This window comes from Haplochromis burtoni, unplaced genomic scaffold (assembly GCF_018398535.1).
Source record: "Haplochromis burtoni strain Fernald_Lab_line unplaced genomic scaffold, NCSU_Asbu1 Contig_177, whole genome shotgun sequence".
In the NCBI taxonomy this organism is placed as follows: domain Eukaryota; kingdom Metazoa; phylum Chordata; class Actinopteri; order Cichliformes; family Cichlidae; genus Haplochromis; species Haplochromis burtoni.
The window spans coordinates 753,521-769,680 of NW_024582538.1; the positions used below are offsets into that span (position 1 = coordinate 753,521).

Below are 16,160 nucleotides of genomic sequence, written 5' to 3' on the forward strand. Positions count from 1 at the left end.
TTTTTTTAAAGTCTACATTATTATGTTGATAGTTTCCCGCAGACTGTCTCTTTGAGTGAGGAGCAGGACGGTTTTAAACACTCCTCTCTTCTTCATTAGATATAAAATAGGAGAGCACTGGTACGCTGGTCTTGTGAGATAGGTTTCTGTCTGCCAAACAACTTTGCACCTGCAAAGCAACACATTTTCCAGTAGTTACAGTGGTGCTGCCCGTTTGCAAGAAGTCATCTGCATGATAAAAATGAAGGAAAATATTTTGCTACATAGCATCATATTTGTGCATAGCAGGAAGCTTTTTATTATTGCATTAATTAATTCATTAATATGAATTAAGAATTTTTATGAACTTTTTTGTTCACTCATTTCTCACATTCTCCCGCATTATTGCACTGAATTCCTCTTTCAAACACCCTCTGACATGTCGTAATCACTTGTAACACCTAGCGCTATATATACTGCAATAATGTGTCAGCTAATTACAATTTCTGCTGAGCTCAGCCTAAAATACTGGGGCATTGTTTTTACCTCAGTGAATCTAACTAGAAAAAAATACATATAAAAGGGGGGTCACTGTTTATTTTTTACCAATATAAACAAAACGCATTCAAAATCCAGCTAAAAAGGGGCTTGAAGAGTACTCTTCAGGAACACAACCATATCAGTTTTGGTAACTTTTAACCCTTTTTTGGACAAAGATGCATATATAGTAACTTGATTTGGAACATAACAATAAAACCTGTTTTTAAAAAGTCTTGTAATAACAAAAAAGATGAACTCTCTCTGTTGTTAAATTGTATGTTACACAAGACAGATAAATGTATTTCACATGTAGCTTCATGTTGAGTGTCATGTATCAGGAGTGCAAGCATGCAAAAAACTACGAGTGAAAACCTTGTTTTTGTACATGTGTGCTCATTTAAGAGGTATGTTTATTTTGCATTCCCTGCTGTGAGTCTCAAAAGGGCTAATTGTTTTTCCATTTCCATTCACTCTTATATAGTAGCAGCTTGTATGTTTGCTTTGCATATGGGTCATTATGTGTTTGCGATTATGCGTGTATTTATAGAGGAGCTTTGATGCTGCTGGTGGGGACGCATCACGCATGTCACTCTAGATGTCGCAGTACAGTCAAAAGCAGCAATAATTTGTTTCAGCGCAATAACCAATGGAGTACTTATAATCTGACATGCTGATTTATATATCAACATTGAAGCGGAGATGATTAAAGGGTACTACAGGACAACATCAGTGTGGGGAAAAGTACACAAGATTTATGGGAGAGCTGTTCCTTTGCTATAGTAAGTTCCCATTTTCTCTGTTGGCAGAATCTTGTTTTAACACAACTGATTGTTTTATTATATCCCTTTACTTTTTTATATGTAAGGAATGTGTCAAATTTGTGTTTAATTGTCAATGAAACTTTCAACGACTTAAGTGTCACGTTCAATTTTTGTTTGCTTGTTTGTCGTGAATACGTTTTGATGGATGTGTGCAAAATCACTTTGCAGTCACTGAAAATCTAATTTACTGCTGTCCAAGCCTCCAGCAAGGTTTAAAAGCAGCTGTAATTAAGGACATCTGTAGTTAAATTAATCAAACAGTGTCTATATTTGTATGTTCCTAATTAGAACAATATTTCCACTGCACTGGTCACATCCTTTTTTCGGTTAACCTGAATCATTGATAAAAGCTGTCAGACCTCTGTGCTATTTTTGAACATGAGGTATAAATGCGCCCACATTCGTGCATAAAATTGTCAGAAATTAAAAATATTTTTTAAAGAAAAGCAGCCTTGGGAATAGCACAACAAAGAAAACTCAAGACTTAATAAATGCCATTAACTTCCTTGTCCACAGATAGAGCGATAAATGATGGCTGAGATTGGTCTTCCTTCTTTTCAGTGCACCACCGGTCACTGTGTGAAATTAAAATCCACACTAAACCTAATTTCCAAATAACACTGTTCCTTGATGTGTGCAAGTGCAGAGAAACAGATAGGTGAAGCAGATGAGGGGGATGATAGTAGAAGCACAGCACACGAAGAGCAAATATAGAGTGAGGATGGAACAATACATCATTAGAAAAGCAGAATGTAGTGAGCATGTGTAAATAGACTATCAAGTAAAGAGAGGCAGAGGCAACAAGGAAGAGAACTCCATTATTCCACCCGTCTATATACTAACACTGCAGGTTTTTGTTTTTGCTTTACTTACATAACATATTTGCTTATGATGTAATATAATTACATGTACATATACCTCTGCTACATTGGCTGAAGGTGTGTATAGAAATTATGGTGTTATGTACACCATGTTTGAGCATGTGTTTGTGTTCCCTTTCTCAGATTAAACATCTAAATGTCATCAATATAGATGCTTACAGTGAATCTTTCCCCTCTTGGCCAATCATGTCCTGTCTGCAGGAGATGAATGAAATTAATTGAGATTTAATTGCCTTCTAGAGTGAGATAGCTTAATCATTTTAACCTGGTGCAGACAACTTCATCATCACTTAGATTTACTCCACTGCACTGAAATGCTTTCAAATCTTTTTTTTTCTCTTTAATTTTCAGCTTTTGGACCTCTTGAGCTGCTCCCCAGTTCTCCTAAGCTCAGGCACTGAGTGGACATTGAGTGTGAATCTGCTTCAAAGAGCAGAGAGAGAGAGAGTGCATAGAGAGATTTCTCTCTCTGTATACAGAGAGAGCCACTGATTGAAAGCAAGGCCAGGTTTAGTTTAATCTGACTGGGAGCACTACATTAGTGCAAAATTGTCCCATTAGCTTTGAATGATAAATTTAAAAAAAATAGCTGCTCTGTTGCTGACACACAGTTTCAGTGGGTCACTTTCTTTTACACCCTTTTTTGAGATTTTGACCATTAGTAGTGCAGTGGAGCAGTGTCGTTATGCTTGAGTTGCTGTTTTTGCTTGTACAAAGCTGCTCATGCACAAATCAGAGAGCGACAATGGTCTCATGCTTTTATACTTTTCCACTGATACAACCTTAATGAGCCAACAATTGCAGGGAAACATGCAAAACATTTCGATAAGCCTAAAAGAATTAAGCAAATTCGATGTTATTGTGCAGTGAACTGAGCCTAGCCAGGATTGATAACATGAAAATATGCTTGCTTAGCATACGACTCCACAGAACACAGTGAAAAAGATCTTATCTCTCTCTTTGCAAATGCAAAGAAAATAAAGGAGCCACAATCCAACTTGCTGTTTTGTGTTAAAAAACAAAAATACAGTCACTGCATCATTGATTCAAATCTTGCACAATAAGCCTTCATGTGTGTGGGGATACTTTTCTTTACATGTACACTATTGTTTATTCTGCTGTGTTAAGCAATCTTTCCAGATGGAGGAAAAACTTAAGTGTGCAAACCCAATTAATGCACTTGTCAAGATTTACTCTGTTGAAACAATGTTGGATGCCTTCCCAGAAAAAAACAGAAATTTCGTACTGAATATCCAAATATTAGGGAACTCCAGACTCCCCCAAGGCAGCTAAACAGCATCTTTAACTGTCCACTATTTATGAACCCCTGATATAAAACTTTGAATGCAAAATTTTTGCTATGTATGCCCGAAGCCCTGTCATCTTTAAGATATAAATGATGATGTTTCTTTCTGAGTTTGCAGACATAATCTAACTGTTTCCCCAGGTTATGTACTAGATAATTTGGTAAGTAAATCTGATACAAGTTTTCAGCAATAAATAAAATAAGAGTCACCCTTTTATTAAAGGATAAAGAAAGACCAATCCCACCATCCTGGGATAAAAGCTCATGCTTGTCTGAGACTTGGAGAATTTATGAATTGATACATTTAGTGTGGCTATGTAGATATGTGTAAAATAACATGGATGCAAGCTACTCTGTGCTAAATAAGTGGCGCTAAGCCTGTTATCACACAGCTGCTGGTTTGGCATTACCAGAGTGTCATTAAAGTGGCCGCAGAGCTCACACTGTGACTTGACTATTTATTCACAACACTCCAGTACAATATAAATCATGAGAGGTGGGCACAGCACTTGAGCGTGATGACTCCATTCAGACTGGCCATTATTCCTGGTGGAAAATGCTGCTGAAATGGAAAAGTGGAGGGACACATTGCTAATCACAATCACTTTAGAGCACATAAGAAATGAAGGAGCATTTATCTATCCTGTTTTGTTGTCTTATATAATTGCTAATCCTTTCCATTCTGTCATTATGTGGCAGTGGACAGCCTCCTCCTCCACCTCATCATCGTCATCATCATCATTATTATTGTTATTGTTATTATTGTGTTTTATTTATGCTTTGACCAGCTCTCACACTTGATTTTAATCGCTGCTTCTTTTAGAAAGCTGTGATTGCACAGCAGCCTTGATTAGTGCTTATTGATGGGTGGTGTGTGCAATAACAAAATTATGGGCTTGACAGTTTAGAGCTGGATAGATGATATAGAGGAGTATCTTTAACGAAAGGGGGAGCCAAATGAAATCCATCGAACGTTCTGTCAGGTGGTAACGATGTCTCACACCCACTGGACCAGAGCTGTTTAGGGACCAGAGTCTTATTTCTATACAGAGCTGAACTAATAGATTACATACCTGCCCAGCATGGCATCTTTATTAATGTCAAGGTAGCAACCTGTCAGAAATAATGTATCATATAGAAGATGTCTGGATATTCTAGTGTTGTGTTATTTTATGCGTCTCTGATGTAATTTCTGTAATCCATGGGAGGCTCCTTGCACAGTTGCATTATAAAGCTAGTTTAATATTAAAAATCACAGTCTGTCCTGAAGGTCTTGGGGGATTACACAAAGATATTGTAGAGTATAAAAGCAAAGAGCCATGTGCTGGTTGTAAGATAGATGGTGTAGGGGGCTGATGGTGCAACTATTCAAAGGAGAAATGGATTGTGGTAGTGAGCGGGGAGCAGACTTTCCCCTCGAGCAAGCACACAACTCAGCATCCATCTGCACACCCCTAAGCCTCCCTCCTATCCATCACTCCCTCACTGCACCTACCTCCTGCTTTTATCTTACCTCCTGCTACCCCCATACCTTTCTCCTCCACTTGTGTGGCTGGGATTCAGCAGTTTCTTAAGTACACAACATGTCATTCACCTCAGATAGCAATCCATCTTTCACTGTATCTGTGGAGTGCAGACGGGCAGGGAGAGCAAGCAGAGACGTGGGCTGGCAGTGGGTGGCAGTTAGTAATACATTGTGGACTACATCGTGTGCTTGTATGTCTTTGGTAAGCTTGGCAGGATTTATGATAACCCATTTTGAAATTTTTATGGGTTTGTGATTGTTTGGCCTCACTTAAGAGAAGTGTTGTTGAGTTACAGGTGGATATTTCCACCTGTAACAAGCACACAGTAATGATCTTGTTGTGTGCGTTTCTCCCGAAGTTCCGAAAGCTGTCCTGATGAGGAGCACATTAGGTAGGTTGGTGCTCTCACTGAACTGGATCTATTGCTGGCCTGTCCAGGCTGCTTTACTGGGAGCCTGCCAGGGATGCTGCTGCCCAGCTGGTGGCTGCTTGCCCTTAGTGCTGCGAGATGAATTACATGGGAAAGTTAAGCCTTTGATCGATTGTCTTGTTGCGGACATCAGGAATACCTAAGAAAACCATGAGTCAGCGTGCCGCATCCGCCATCATCCTGTTTGCATTCACTTTCCCCCCTCCTTATCTCCTCCCCTGTCCTATCACTCTCCCTACTGATTTACTTTCTTCCCTAAATGTCAACTTTTGGTGATAGTCTTGTCGAATCAAAGAACAAAGCCTTTGTTCACATTTTACCATTTTGTACTGACATTTTACAAGGAAAAATCCATCAGAAAAGGAGATAACAGTTTTTCCATATTGTAGATAGGAACCTAAATAAGCCATAGTACAATGAAGCTTCCATCTTTGTACTCAGAGGCAGTGCTCTCTTGGTACAGGTTAATATTATAACATTTTCCTTCTCTCATTGCTTTTGGTAAGAGCCTCGACATTTACATAAGAACACTGACAATCTGACGATCTCCATCCTTGAGGAGAGAGTCACAGTTAAATATCCATCCATCCATTCTCATCCACTTATTCTTATCAGGGCTGTGGAAGGGCTGGAGTCTATCCTTGCTACCATAAGGCAAGTGGTGGAGTACACCCTGGACAAGTCGCCAATGTGACGCAGCACAGTTAATAAATAGTTTTAAACAAATTAAAAGAGATATTTAAGTCCATCAGGAGAACTTAAGAACTTCTTGCAGTAGGAGACACCAAGTTGACTAACTTAAATCAATCCACAGTGCCAGTACTGCTTACTGCATGGGGAAAAAAGAGCTGTATATCTGTCATCCTGAAGTGCCTCCACTTCATATTCAGCCTTTGACACCTTTGTCTTATTTTTCCAACTTACAGCAACACTCAGATTCATGAATCATCCAAAGACAACAAACTCTCTGCAGAGATTCTGTGGATATTGTCTTCTGTAAAAATTAGTTTCTTCCTCAGATAGATGCAGTTTGAGCACTAAAAGCTTTCTGTTTTTTTTTTACATAATTGGCCCATCATCCCAAGTCTCATACATACCAACCACTGTCACTTCTATATTGCCTAGGACTGAGGTGAAAATTGGAACATGATCCTAGGCACAGATCAGCACTTTCAGCAGCAGCAGGTACTGCAGATACCCTGCCACGCAGCAGCACGATGGACTGAGGTCACGACACGCAGGACCAGATTCAATAAACTCTTTGTGCTTCACTGCAGACTTGCAAGGAAAATGTGTGTGTGGTTCATGTCCCGGGAGTTCTACTAGTTTTGAAGTGAATGTCAAGTGACTTTACCAATTGAGGTAGCATAATGGAAATGACTTTATAGTGTTTTTACAAAGTTGGGTCTCGAAGCCAAGTTCAATGAAAGGAAAGCAGTAAAAAATATAAAAACAGCGGTTGAGTAAACACAGGTGGCAAAGAGCTGTGCCATTAACTTGGAACCTGAATTTATCTTGACTTCTACTGAGCTACTGCTTCACTCTGAACTTGTGCAAAGTGGATTTTGTCAGCTCCCTGGTGGCTGCGATTGGAACAATGTATTGTACTCTTGCTATAATTATTTATATACAACCTTTTCTTCATCTATTTTTCTCCTTCTCCTCGCTCTCTCACAGTAAGAAATATGGCAAGAAACACCTCACGCCATGTTGTTTTAGATGATGCCTGGGACGCAAGCATGCCGACTGTTTGTCTTGTGCTGGGAAGAAGTAATTAAGCCTCTGGCAGCAAACTTGTTGTCAGGAGTACAAATTAAATACATAGAGAGCTTGTTTGTACCTGTGTGCAGAGTGAATGCAAGATCACAAAGCAGGAGGAAAGTTCGAAAAGAAAGGAGGAAACTGAAGTTTTTGGCACTAACGGGATCTGCTTTACTATTCACCCTCTGATAATGTGAGAACAGGCTTGACAGCTTGTCATCTCCTGCCCAACACCTATAACGACCCCGACAGCAGGGCCCAGGAAGCTGTGAAATCTAGGACACAGTTTGTTGTTTTGGAGAGAGTCATACAAGCTACAGTAAATGAGAGACCAGATGTGATGAAAACATCTGTAAAGCCTGAGTAAAATCTCCCGATGACAGCTACTCATTCGGTTCCGCACCGAACCAAGCAGTCATTGTATTTCGCTTTCAGTACATGATTGTAAATTCTGCTGGTGATTGATAAGAGAAGACCCATGGGGCTACCCAAACCAATTTAGCAGAATTGAACAGTGCTGCTACATTAAACTTTAAAATTGCTTCTCAGATTTATTTGCCTGGTTTAGCACTAAAGGCAAAGTCGTTTTGCAATGTAAAATTTTGTACATGCCTTAAAAATGTAATAAGTGGGATACTTTGTTTCAGGGCTGAAGAAATACTTAAAAAAAAGTTTCTTAGCCAAACTTTAATTCTAAGGCACATTAATGCAGGGGTAGCTGGTGTTTGTGTTGCCAGACAGTGCTACAGCATGATCTGATGGCTTGACTATGATGGCTGGGAGGAGAGGATGTGGTAAGTGGTGTGCAAGGAGGCGTAAGTGCGACGAGAGTTGCGCAGGGAAAAACAGACCAGAGACAGACAGCCCTGTCTCTTTAACCCTGTTCTCAAACATTGTTGTATTTACTGTTTAATTTATCAACTGCCTGCTCTCCACAACGATGGCCCAAAAGGTTGAAATCAGAGACAATGGAAAGAATTTATCTCTAGGCAGAACCGCTTGTCCTCCCTCGATTGTGGGCAGAGTGGACACTTGACTTACTGTCCCATATTTAAGTACAAAGTGGTGTTCTACAAGGGTATGTTCAGGCCATGGACTCTATAAAACATTGACGTAGCTTCTGGAGCACAAACATTAAGCCAATGCAGAAGTGCATTAACCCTGCATTCGATCTGAAGACCACCAGAAGACGATAGCTGTGGTTTCAGGAAGACTGCTAGCTTTATACAGGGAAATGGCTTTCTGTCTTCCTCTGTAAGCACTGTCCTTCTGGGCTCGGGCCACGTCGCCTGAGCCCACTTTGTTGTGCTCAGTAGTGGCTTACGTATTTGCTTTGTTAATCAAAATGCTGCTGGTTCAAGCCCAGCTGAAAACCAGAAAGGGTATCTGGTATAACTGTCTACCACTTACTTTAAAATCATTAATGACATTAATCTTTGAGACAGAGATTCAACATTAACAGAAATACCTGTACTTTTTGGGATTTAGAGATTGAAACTTCAAAGGATCTGTTTTTTGATTGTAATTACACTCAAACCTTTTGGATAACACTTCAAAATTGGTTTTCTGAAAAATACTATCAAGCACCCATATTAGAATTTAACAATATTAAACTTGCTCTTAAAATGATGAACAGGAAAAGGGAATTACTGTACCACATCTTTGTTATTATGGCCAAACAATTTATCCACAGATGGTGTTTCTTAAATAACGGGCATAATTTTCAGGAATAACATGATTGATTTTTAAGAAGACATGAAACATAAAAAGTAAACAAGCCTTGGACATTGCAAAAAACATTCACCTATTGTTTTGTGATCAGACATCTGTATTTTATTTATCATCTTCTTAATATTTTATGTCATTTTTTTTCTTGTTATTAACAGTTACGTGTGTGCTCGAGTAATGTCATGCTGGCTATGTTTATGGTTCTGGCACTAGCTGGTTAACTTCAGTGGACATCTATGCAACACAATACACAGACATCCTAGCAGTTAATGTTGGGTTTACAATCAATCCAAAAATCTGTTCCTTTCTTTAACTTTCACCTCTTTTTTCAAACTTTCAAGCAATCGTACGATTTGTACCTCTAAGTTTGTTTTTCCTGTCGTTCCCCCGCCTGTCTAAATTGGCAATCACACTGTTGATGTAATTTCAGCTGGCAAAGTTTCCCCTTGTTTACAGCCATCTTCTGTTGCCACAACTCGCTCAACCCAACAACCCACTTTCTCACAACACCCACACCCTGTGACTGATTGCAAAAAGGATACCACAATAACACAAAACACTTGTTAGAACTAAAGAAATAAATTGATTGATGATGATGATTCTTGCAACTTTCTTCAGTTACTGCGATAACGACTTGCACGAGCAACCTCAGGTGAACCTAAGTGTTTTAAGTTCTCACTAAAAGAACAGAAACACCTGTGATTTTTATAAAAACTCCCCAAAGTTTACCCGTCTGTCTGCTTTAATTTTATTCTCCCCACGTCCCTGTAAAAACTAGGTTATTGTCAGTTTTGCTGCCCGCAGGTCGAAGTCACAGCTGCTCATTGAAAGGCCTTCTGACATTTTGTCTTGCTGGGAGCAAACACATGCTAACTTTGATGTTTTCTACTCTATTGCCTCTGTCCCTTTGTAACTCTTACGGCTTCATCCCAAGTATCCTCTGTCGCAGGAGTCATTACATTAGCCATAGAAAAGGATTAATTGCACTTGTTGAAAGCTATGTCGTCTGCCTTTTTGCCGGGCCGCTACACAGTCATCCTCTTGTAATTATTGGCAGGACAGTTAAGAGTAAAAAATGATGACCTGGTGTTTGCTGAAAGAGATTGACTTGTGGATAATTTTATTCTCTGTTTTGTTGTCGCAATGTCTGTGAAAAATACAGTTTAGGTGACAGGTGACTGTTGTGTCACACCTTTCAGTTTTTGTCAGCCATTTATTGATTTAAAAGTCTTTCCCAACCCTAATTTGCCACAGCAGTTAAACAACACTCACATGTGCTGGAAAGCACAATGCTGACAATGTTGCCACTGTGATTGGTTTAAGCGAGTGTTAGCTCCATGACACTCTGTTGCAGCATGTTGTTCGCCATATTGATCAAAGACAAACATAACCAATATCGCTAACATTAAAAGATCTAAGCCCACTTGGTTTTAAAGTTTCACTCCTGTGATGAGGTCTGTGAATTGATTCAGTTTTTATGATTCTGAAAAAAAAATCATAAAAATCATAAAAACTTCAGTAATAAAAGTGGGAAACACCACATTTTACTTTCGGTCCCCTGAGCCATGCGTGATACTTTGCCTTGCAATAATGATAAAGTAAAGAAAACATCTTAAACTGTAGTTAAAACACAGGAATTGAACACAGTCACTCATAACTGTTTTATCCGGCCTCTCAAAATCAAAATGAGACCACAGGTACACTTGGGAGGGTGTGACAGGAAGTGTGTTTATGTGCTCCCTCGCCTCAGGCTTGTTAAATTGGCAGATCGATGATGCTTTAAATCAATGTTCCAGCACCACCGCAAACCCCATGAAACCCATTAGCGAATTAAGATAGACCACTGTTCCGCATTGAGTCCTGCTCTGCCTGCAGGTGCTTTCCACATGACAAATGGGAGGGAAACTGTGAAATAAAACAAAGAGAAAAGGGCAAACAAGAGGGTGAGAACAAAAAGTGTGGCAGAGGAAAGCTTGGGTCAGCGCTGCCGCTGATCTGTAGCTCTTCTTTTGACAGACACTCGAGGGAATACTTTAATTCCTTAAAGCAAATCATGAAGGCATCTTCTCTTGACCTAATCACTTTGTATGATTCCCTCTAATGCAAGAGAGCGTTCAACCAGCCGTGAATAACATGCTGTACATGCAAAGCAGTCAGCCAGCAAACTGAAAGGCAACAGAGTAGAAAGGGATGTGGAGGATGTAGGAAGGAGAAGGAGAAAGAGGGGGTGTGGAGAGAGGATGCCAGGGGAGCTGGTCTTTCTCTGATAGCATTGTTTGTGCGCCACTGTCTGTGGATCATTGATCTATTCGTCTTCGTTACATTTCCCTGTGAGAACTATTAACTGCTGCCACCCTCAGTTGGCTGCCTGCAATGTTGACATGCACTGCAAATGTCCTTGCTACCAATGCTCCTGCCACCTCTGCTTCTGAAAGTAGAAGCTGAAGATTTTATATAGCTGGTGAAAAAAACAAAAAAACAGAAAGATGATTTAACAACAAAGCTTGACACTTATTGGATTTGTACGGGTATGTCGTAAATTCACAAGGTGGGTTGTTAATCACTTAGGAATGGGTACTCGTAGAGGTAGATGTTAGACACAACACGTAGTACGTCACTGACATCTTGACGGTGCAGGTGTGTTGGTTTATTCCTGTTTATCTGTATATGCTTTATCCAGCCAGCTTTCTGACCCACATAATGTATGTTGCATAAGAATGAATCAAACATTCGCCCACTCATGTTTATGAGGGAATCTGTTTTTCTTTTTAATTCTGCATACTATGTGGATTATAGGTATATCACAAAAACACATCTTCACTCGATTGTTAAAATCTATACAGCTCAGAGATGCTTTGTCTCTGTTTAATTCATTCAGACCTTCACGTACACCCGGAGACACATCCTGCCCCACATCCTCCCTGAGTTGTTACCAATGTCTGTATGAAGCATGTTGTTGTTTCACTGTTGAGGCCAGCAAGACATCATGGGTCATCAGCAGCAGCTTGAACTGCACCCCACGACTCCGCTCGACTGCCGAGATCACTTTCACCTCCCTCGTAGCTTCAGCTAGTAGCTTCCCCTCGCTTGTGAAATTTGACAAGTTTGACTTGTACTTGTTGTGCAGCGTTATTTTTGAGTAAACTGACTGCCGAACTGCTTGATCACTCTCTGTCTCTCTTTCTCTTTCTTTTCTCCTCCATGTCTGTTCTTTTTATTTTTCTTAGATACAACCACATCTCCTCCATCGCTGTCTCCTTTGAGCCAGAGAAGAAGGGAACATGGTCAGGTACGCCGGCCTCTGTTGCTATGTGTAAAGGACTGCCGCGGCGTCAATGGAGACCGAAGGCTATCGTGACCTCCTGGAGACCAGTGATGGCCAGGGGGTAGGCCTGCTGGATGGAGGGAGTGAGGTGGGCGTGGAGGAGGGCTGGAGCACGCCCTACCCTCTGGGCTTTCAGGTGTCTCTGACCACTGTGCTGATGCTGGAGCTTGTGTTGGGCTTCAGCAGCAACCTGACCGTTCTTGTGCTGTACTGCGCTCAGTCCAACCTGGTGGACTCAGTCAGCAACCTGGTCACAGTCAACCTCCATGTGCTCGACATACTGGTGTGTGTGCTGTGTCTGCCACTCACTGTGGCTGTGATCCTGCTGCCAGCAAATGAAAATGGAGTTAGCAGCCTGGCCACACTTTGCTGCTTCCATGAGGCCTGTGTGACGTTCACTAGCGTGGCTACGGCAGTCAACGTGTTAGTAATCAGCTTGGACCGATATGACATCTCAGTGCGTCCAGCCAGTCGTCTGCTGACCCCCAGACGTGCTGCGCTACTCCTGGCAACTGTGTGGGCCTTGTCTCTGGCCGTTTTCTTCCTGCCCTTCCTTGAGGGGGACTTCTTCTCTTCAAGGGCTGAGGATGGTGAACATGAGGAGCTGGAAAGGCAGAACAATGACTCTCAGCTCATCACTGAACAGACCACCACTTTTTCCTCACTGTTCCCTTCCTTATTACCCACAACTACACCTCCATCCCCTTCACAACACCTGCCTCCAGTATGGCAGAACAGGACATTGCTTTGTGTTGGAGGGCAGGGGTATTACACAGGCTTGGCAATGTATTACCACCTGCTCCTCCAAGTGCCCTGCTTCTTTATCGCTGTGGCAGTTATGTTGTTCACTTACTCCAGGATCCTACAGGCTCTCAACATCCGCATCGGCTCTCACATGATGAGGAGTACCCGTGCAAAGGACTCCACCTGCAGGATACGCTGCAGGAGGCAGAGGAAGAAGAACTTAAGCCTGCCCACAGAGGTAGTGTCCTCCAACCAGAACCAGAACCTCAGTCATCCTTCCCTCATTCCCTCCCCCACGCCTACACCGACATCACCCCCGCCACTCTCCTCCATGCCCCAAGGGATGTCTGACAGTGGAGCAACAGTCACCACTGTCAGCACTGCAGCGACCACCCCCATCGCAACCACACCCGCCACCCCAGTTTCTCCAACCCCACCTTCAGCCTCAGCTCAGACCCACGCCAACACACCACTGCCAGCTTCCTCCATGGGTGTACAGGCCTCAGTTTCTGCCATCATCGCTTTGCGGCGAGCAGTGCGGCGGCACCGGGACCGTCGGGAACGTCAGCGTCGCGTCCTAAAAATGTCCCTAATCATCATATCCACATTCCTCGGCTGCTGGGCTCCTCTGTCTGCAGTCAATGTTTTAATCCTGTGTATGGGTCCGAGCGACAGCCTGGTGCGGCTCCGTCTGTGCTTCCTGGCCATGGCTTATGGAACCACCATCTTTCATCCTTTGCTCTATGCTTTCACCAGGCAGAAACTGCGCCGCGCACTCAAAACACGTGTTAAGAAAAGGGTCGTTTCACTTCTACAAGTGGACCCAGCTCCTAGTGGAGGGACAGTCATTCATAACTCTTGGGTAGAGGGAGGAGGCAAAAGAAAGAATCGCAAATCGCGGGTGGAGGGCAGTGATGGCACTGATCGGTGCCTCACAGAGGCAGTGAGGGAATGAGGCTGGTCTTTAGAGTGTGGATGTATGAATATGTGTGTGAATTTGAAGAACTATATGTATCTTACCAAGACAATGGAGATGGATTGTATAGATGAAGTGTAATGATCCATGGGGTGTGAGGAAAACTGACAACCAGCTAGCATATAAAGGTCAGGAGAAAGTCTCTTGGCCTCTTGCTACATACAGATGTGGAGAAACATGAGCTCTGTTAGAGTCTGCTCTCCTTACCAAGGCTGTCATTAGTCCACTTTCTGACTGACAAGATGGCCAGTGTGTCTCTGTGGCAATACTAGTCAAAACTTTTTATGACAACATCATAGCCATGACTGCTAATAATACTCACATCCACCCCAAATGTAGGGTAAAGGATAGATAACCGCGAATACATACAGTACAGTGTTGCTCCTGCGTGCACTTTCAACTTGCATGTGCATGTACATATGCACAGGTAGATACACACACACTCATCCAATTATTGCACATTGATCTATATTTAATCATTATCTGTGAAAGCACATCAATATCTACCTGCACAGATATTCTCAGTGACAAAAACGAAATTATTAATGGAAGTCTCTGTTTCCCGTTCTTTGCTTTATTTTTTTCATGCCTTAATTGAGTTATTAGTATTCTTATGGTGCTGATTGTCCTGCTGTATGTTTACAACAATGTATCAACTTCGAGTAAACTTGTTTGCATATAGAGAATCAAAGGCAGATAAATGCAAGCATTGAGATTCAAAGTTTACAGGCTCATACTAAACCAGGAAACTGCAAAAAATGAAGAAGACAAAAAACTGATTTAGACCTGATTTTCAATAAACACCATGTTTTAGAAGAATGTGTGCAAGCAAAAGCTAAAAGGCATGAGTTTTTATTTTTTGTTTGTTTTTAAGGAAAAATGAACTTTAATGACCACAGTTATGGAGAATATTTGTATGATAGCGTTTGTTTGCAAGTGTGCATGTATGCATGTGCGTTTGCAAAAGCTGCGTGGTTGTGTAAATGAAGAAATGTGTGCGTGTGTCACTGATTATGTGCAATAAACGAGCAAAGCAATGACCCATAGGATGTGAACAAAGAGAGTGTGAACAAAGACCTTTTGGCTTTCAACATATGTTTAACAGAAAGGTAAAAGGAAATCTTCTGATTAACGGGGGGGGGGGGGGAGCTGAACATAAAAGTGAACGATATAGAGAATATGTAACTATGTATAAATGGCAGGAAACTGCTAAAAATACTGCTGAAAAAGGATCAACTTCACTTTTAAAGTGATAATTAAAGGGCAATATTTTCTGAAAACTTCAATAATAAAGGCTCTCAAGTCACAGCAGGTTAACAAGCATGATGAACTTGAGAGATCAGAACGATGGTGAAATCACCGCAGACGTGAGACACCTCTTTGTGTTAGCTGTTTGTTTCTCTGGCTAGCAGAGTTACTGCTTTTGGTTAGGGGTTTGAATGATCACAGAGACAGACCGCCTCTGGACTGAGTTCTGGACATGTTGCACAATATTGGTGTCTCTTTTTCTCCTCAGGGCTTTATGTCAAATTCCCAGACTTGTTGGACAAAAAAAAAACAACCAAAAAAAATAAAAAAATGAAACAAACAAACAAACAAAAAAAACCAATAAGCCAGCCCTCAATCAACTGTTGTATTATGGGTGTTGCAGTAAGTAAAGATTTATGTCCACTAAGTAGTTAGACTACACTTTTAACTTTGTATGGACTCAAGACTTGGAGTGCTCCTTCGGAGGGCTTTGGGCTATCTCCTCTTTCATCCTCACCCCTTTTACACTATTTGTGAGACAGACAGAAGGCAGTAATTATTGTGTATTCATGTACATTTTTTCAGGGATGTAAATAATAAAGAGTCTGAGTTAGGTTTTAGTCCAAATAATAATAATAATAATAAAATCTTTTACTTTGGCCACAATCATCTGCCGGACAGAAAATCAGCCATTGTGATAAACTCTTGGTGAGCTGGAAAGTTACTGTAAAGAGAAGATACATGTAAGTGAATTTGTGTTAATACTGTATGTGTGTACACTGTACTGTACATTTATGACCATGTGTATAGAGAAATATTAGTATTGTATAAGATTTATAATATGTGTCATTGTATAGAGCAGAACAGCATATGTATTAAAAAGGTGATCAAAGTC

At 41.2% G+C, this 16,160-nt stretch overlaps 1 protein-coding gene across 1 annotated transcript in view; it reads left to right on the top strand.

Annotated features, from left to right (window-relative positions):
• Positions 1-16,160, top strand: part of LOC102299236 (G-protein coupled receptor 22) — a 17,572-nt gene extending 1,412 nt beyond the window's left edge. Inside the window, exon 2 of the mRNA XM_005943917.3 lies at positions 12,200-16,160. Within this exon, the coding sequence (XP_005943979.1) occupies positions 12,308-13,996 (1,689 nt within the window). The 5' untranslated portion in view covers positions 12,200-12,307 and the 3' untranslated portion in view covers positions 13,997-16,160. The remainder of the gene's footprint in view (positions 1-12,199) is intronic.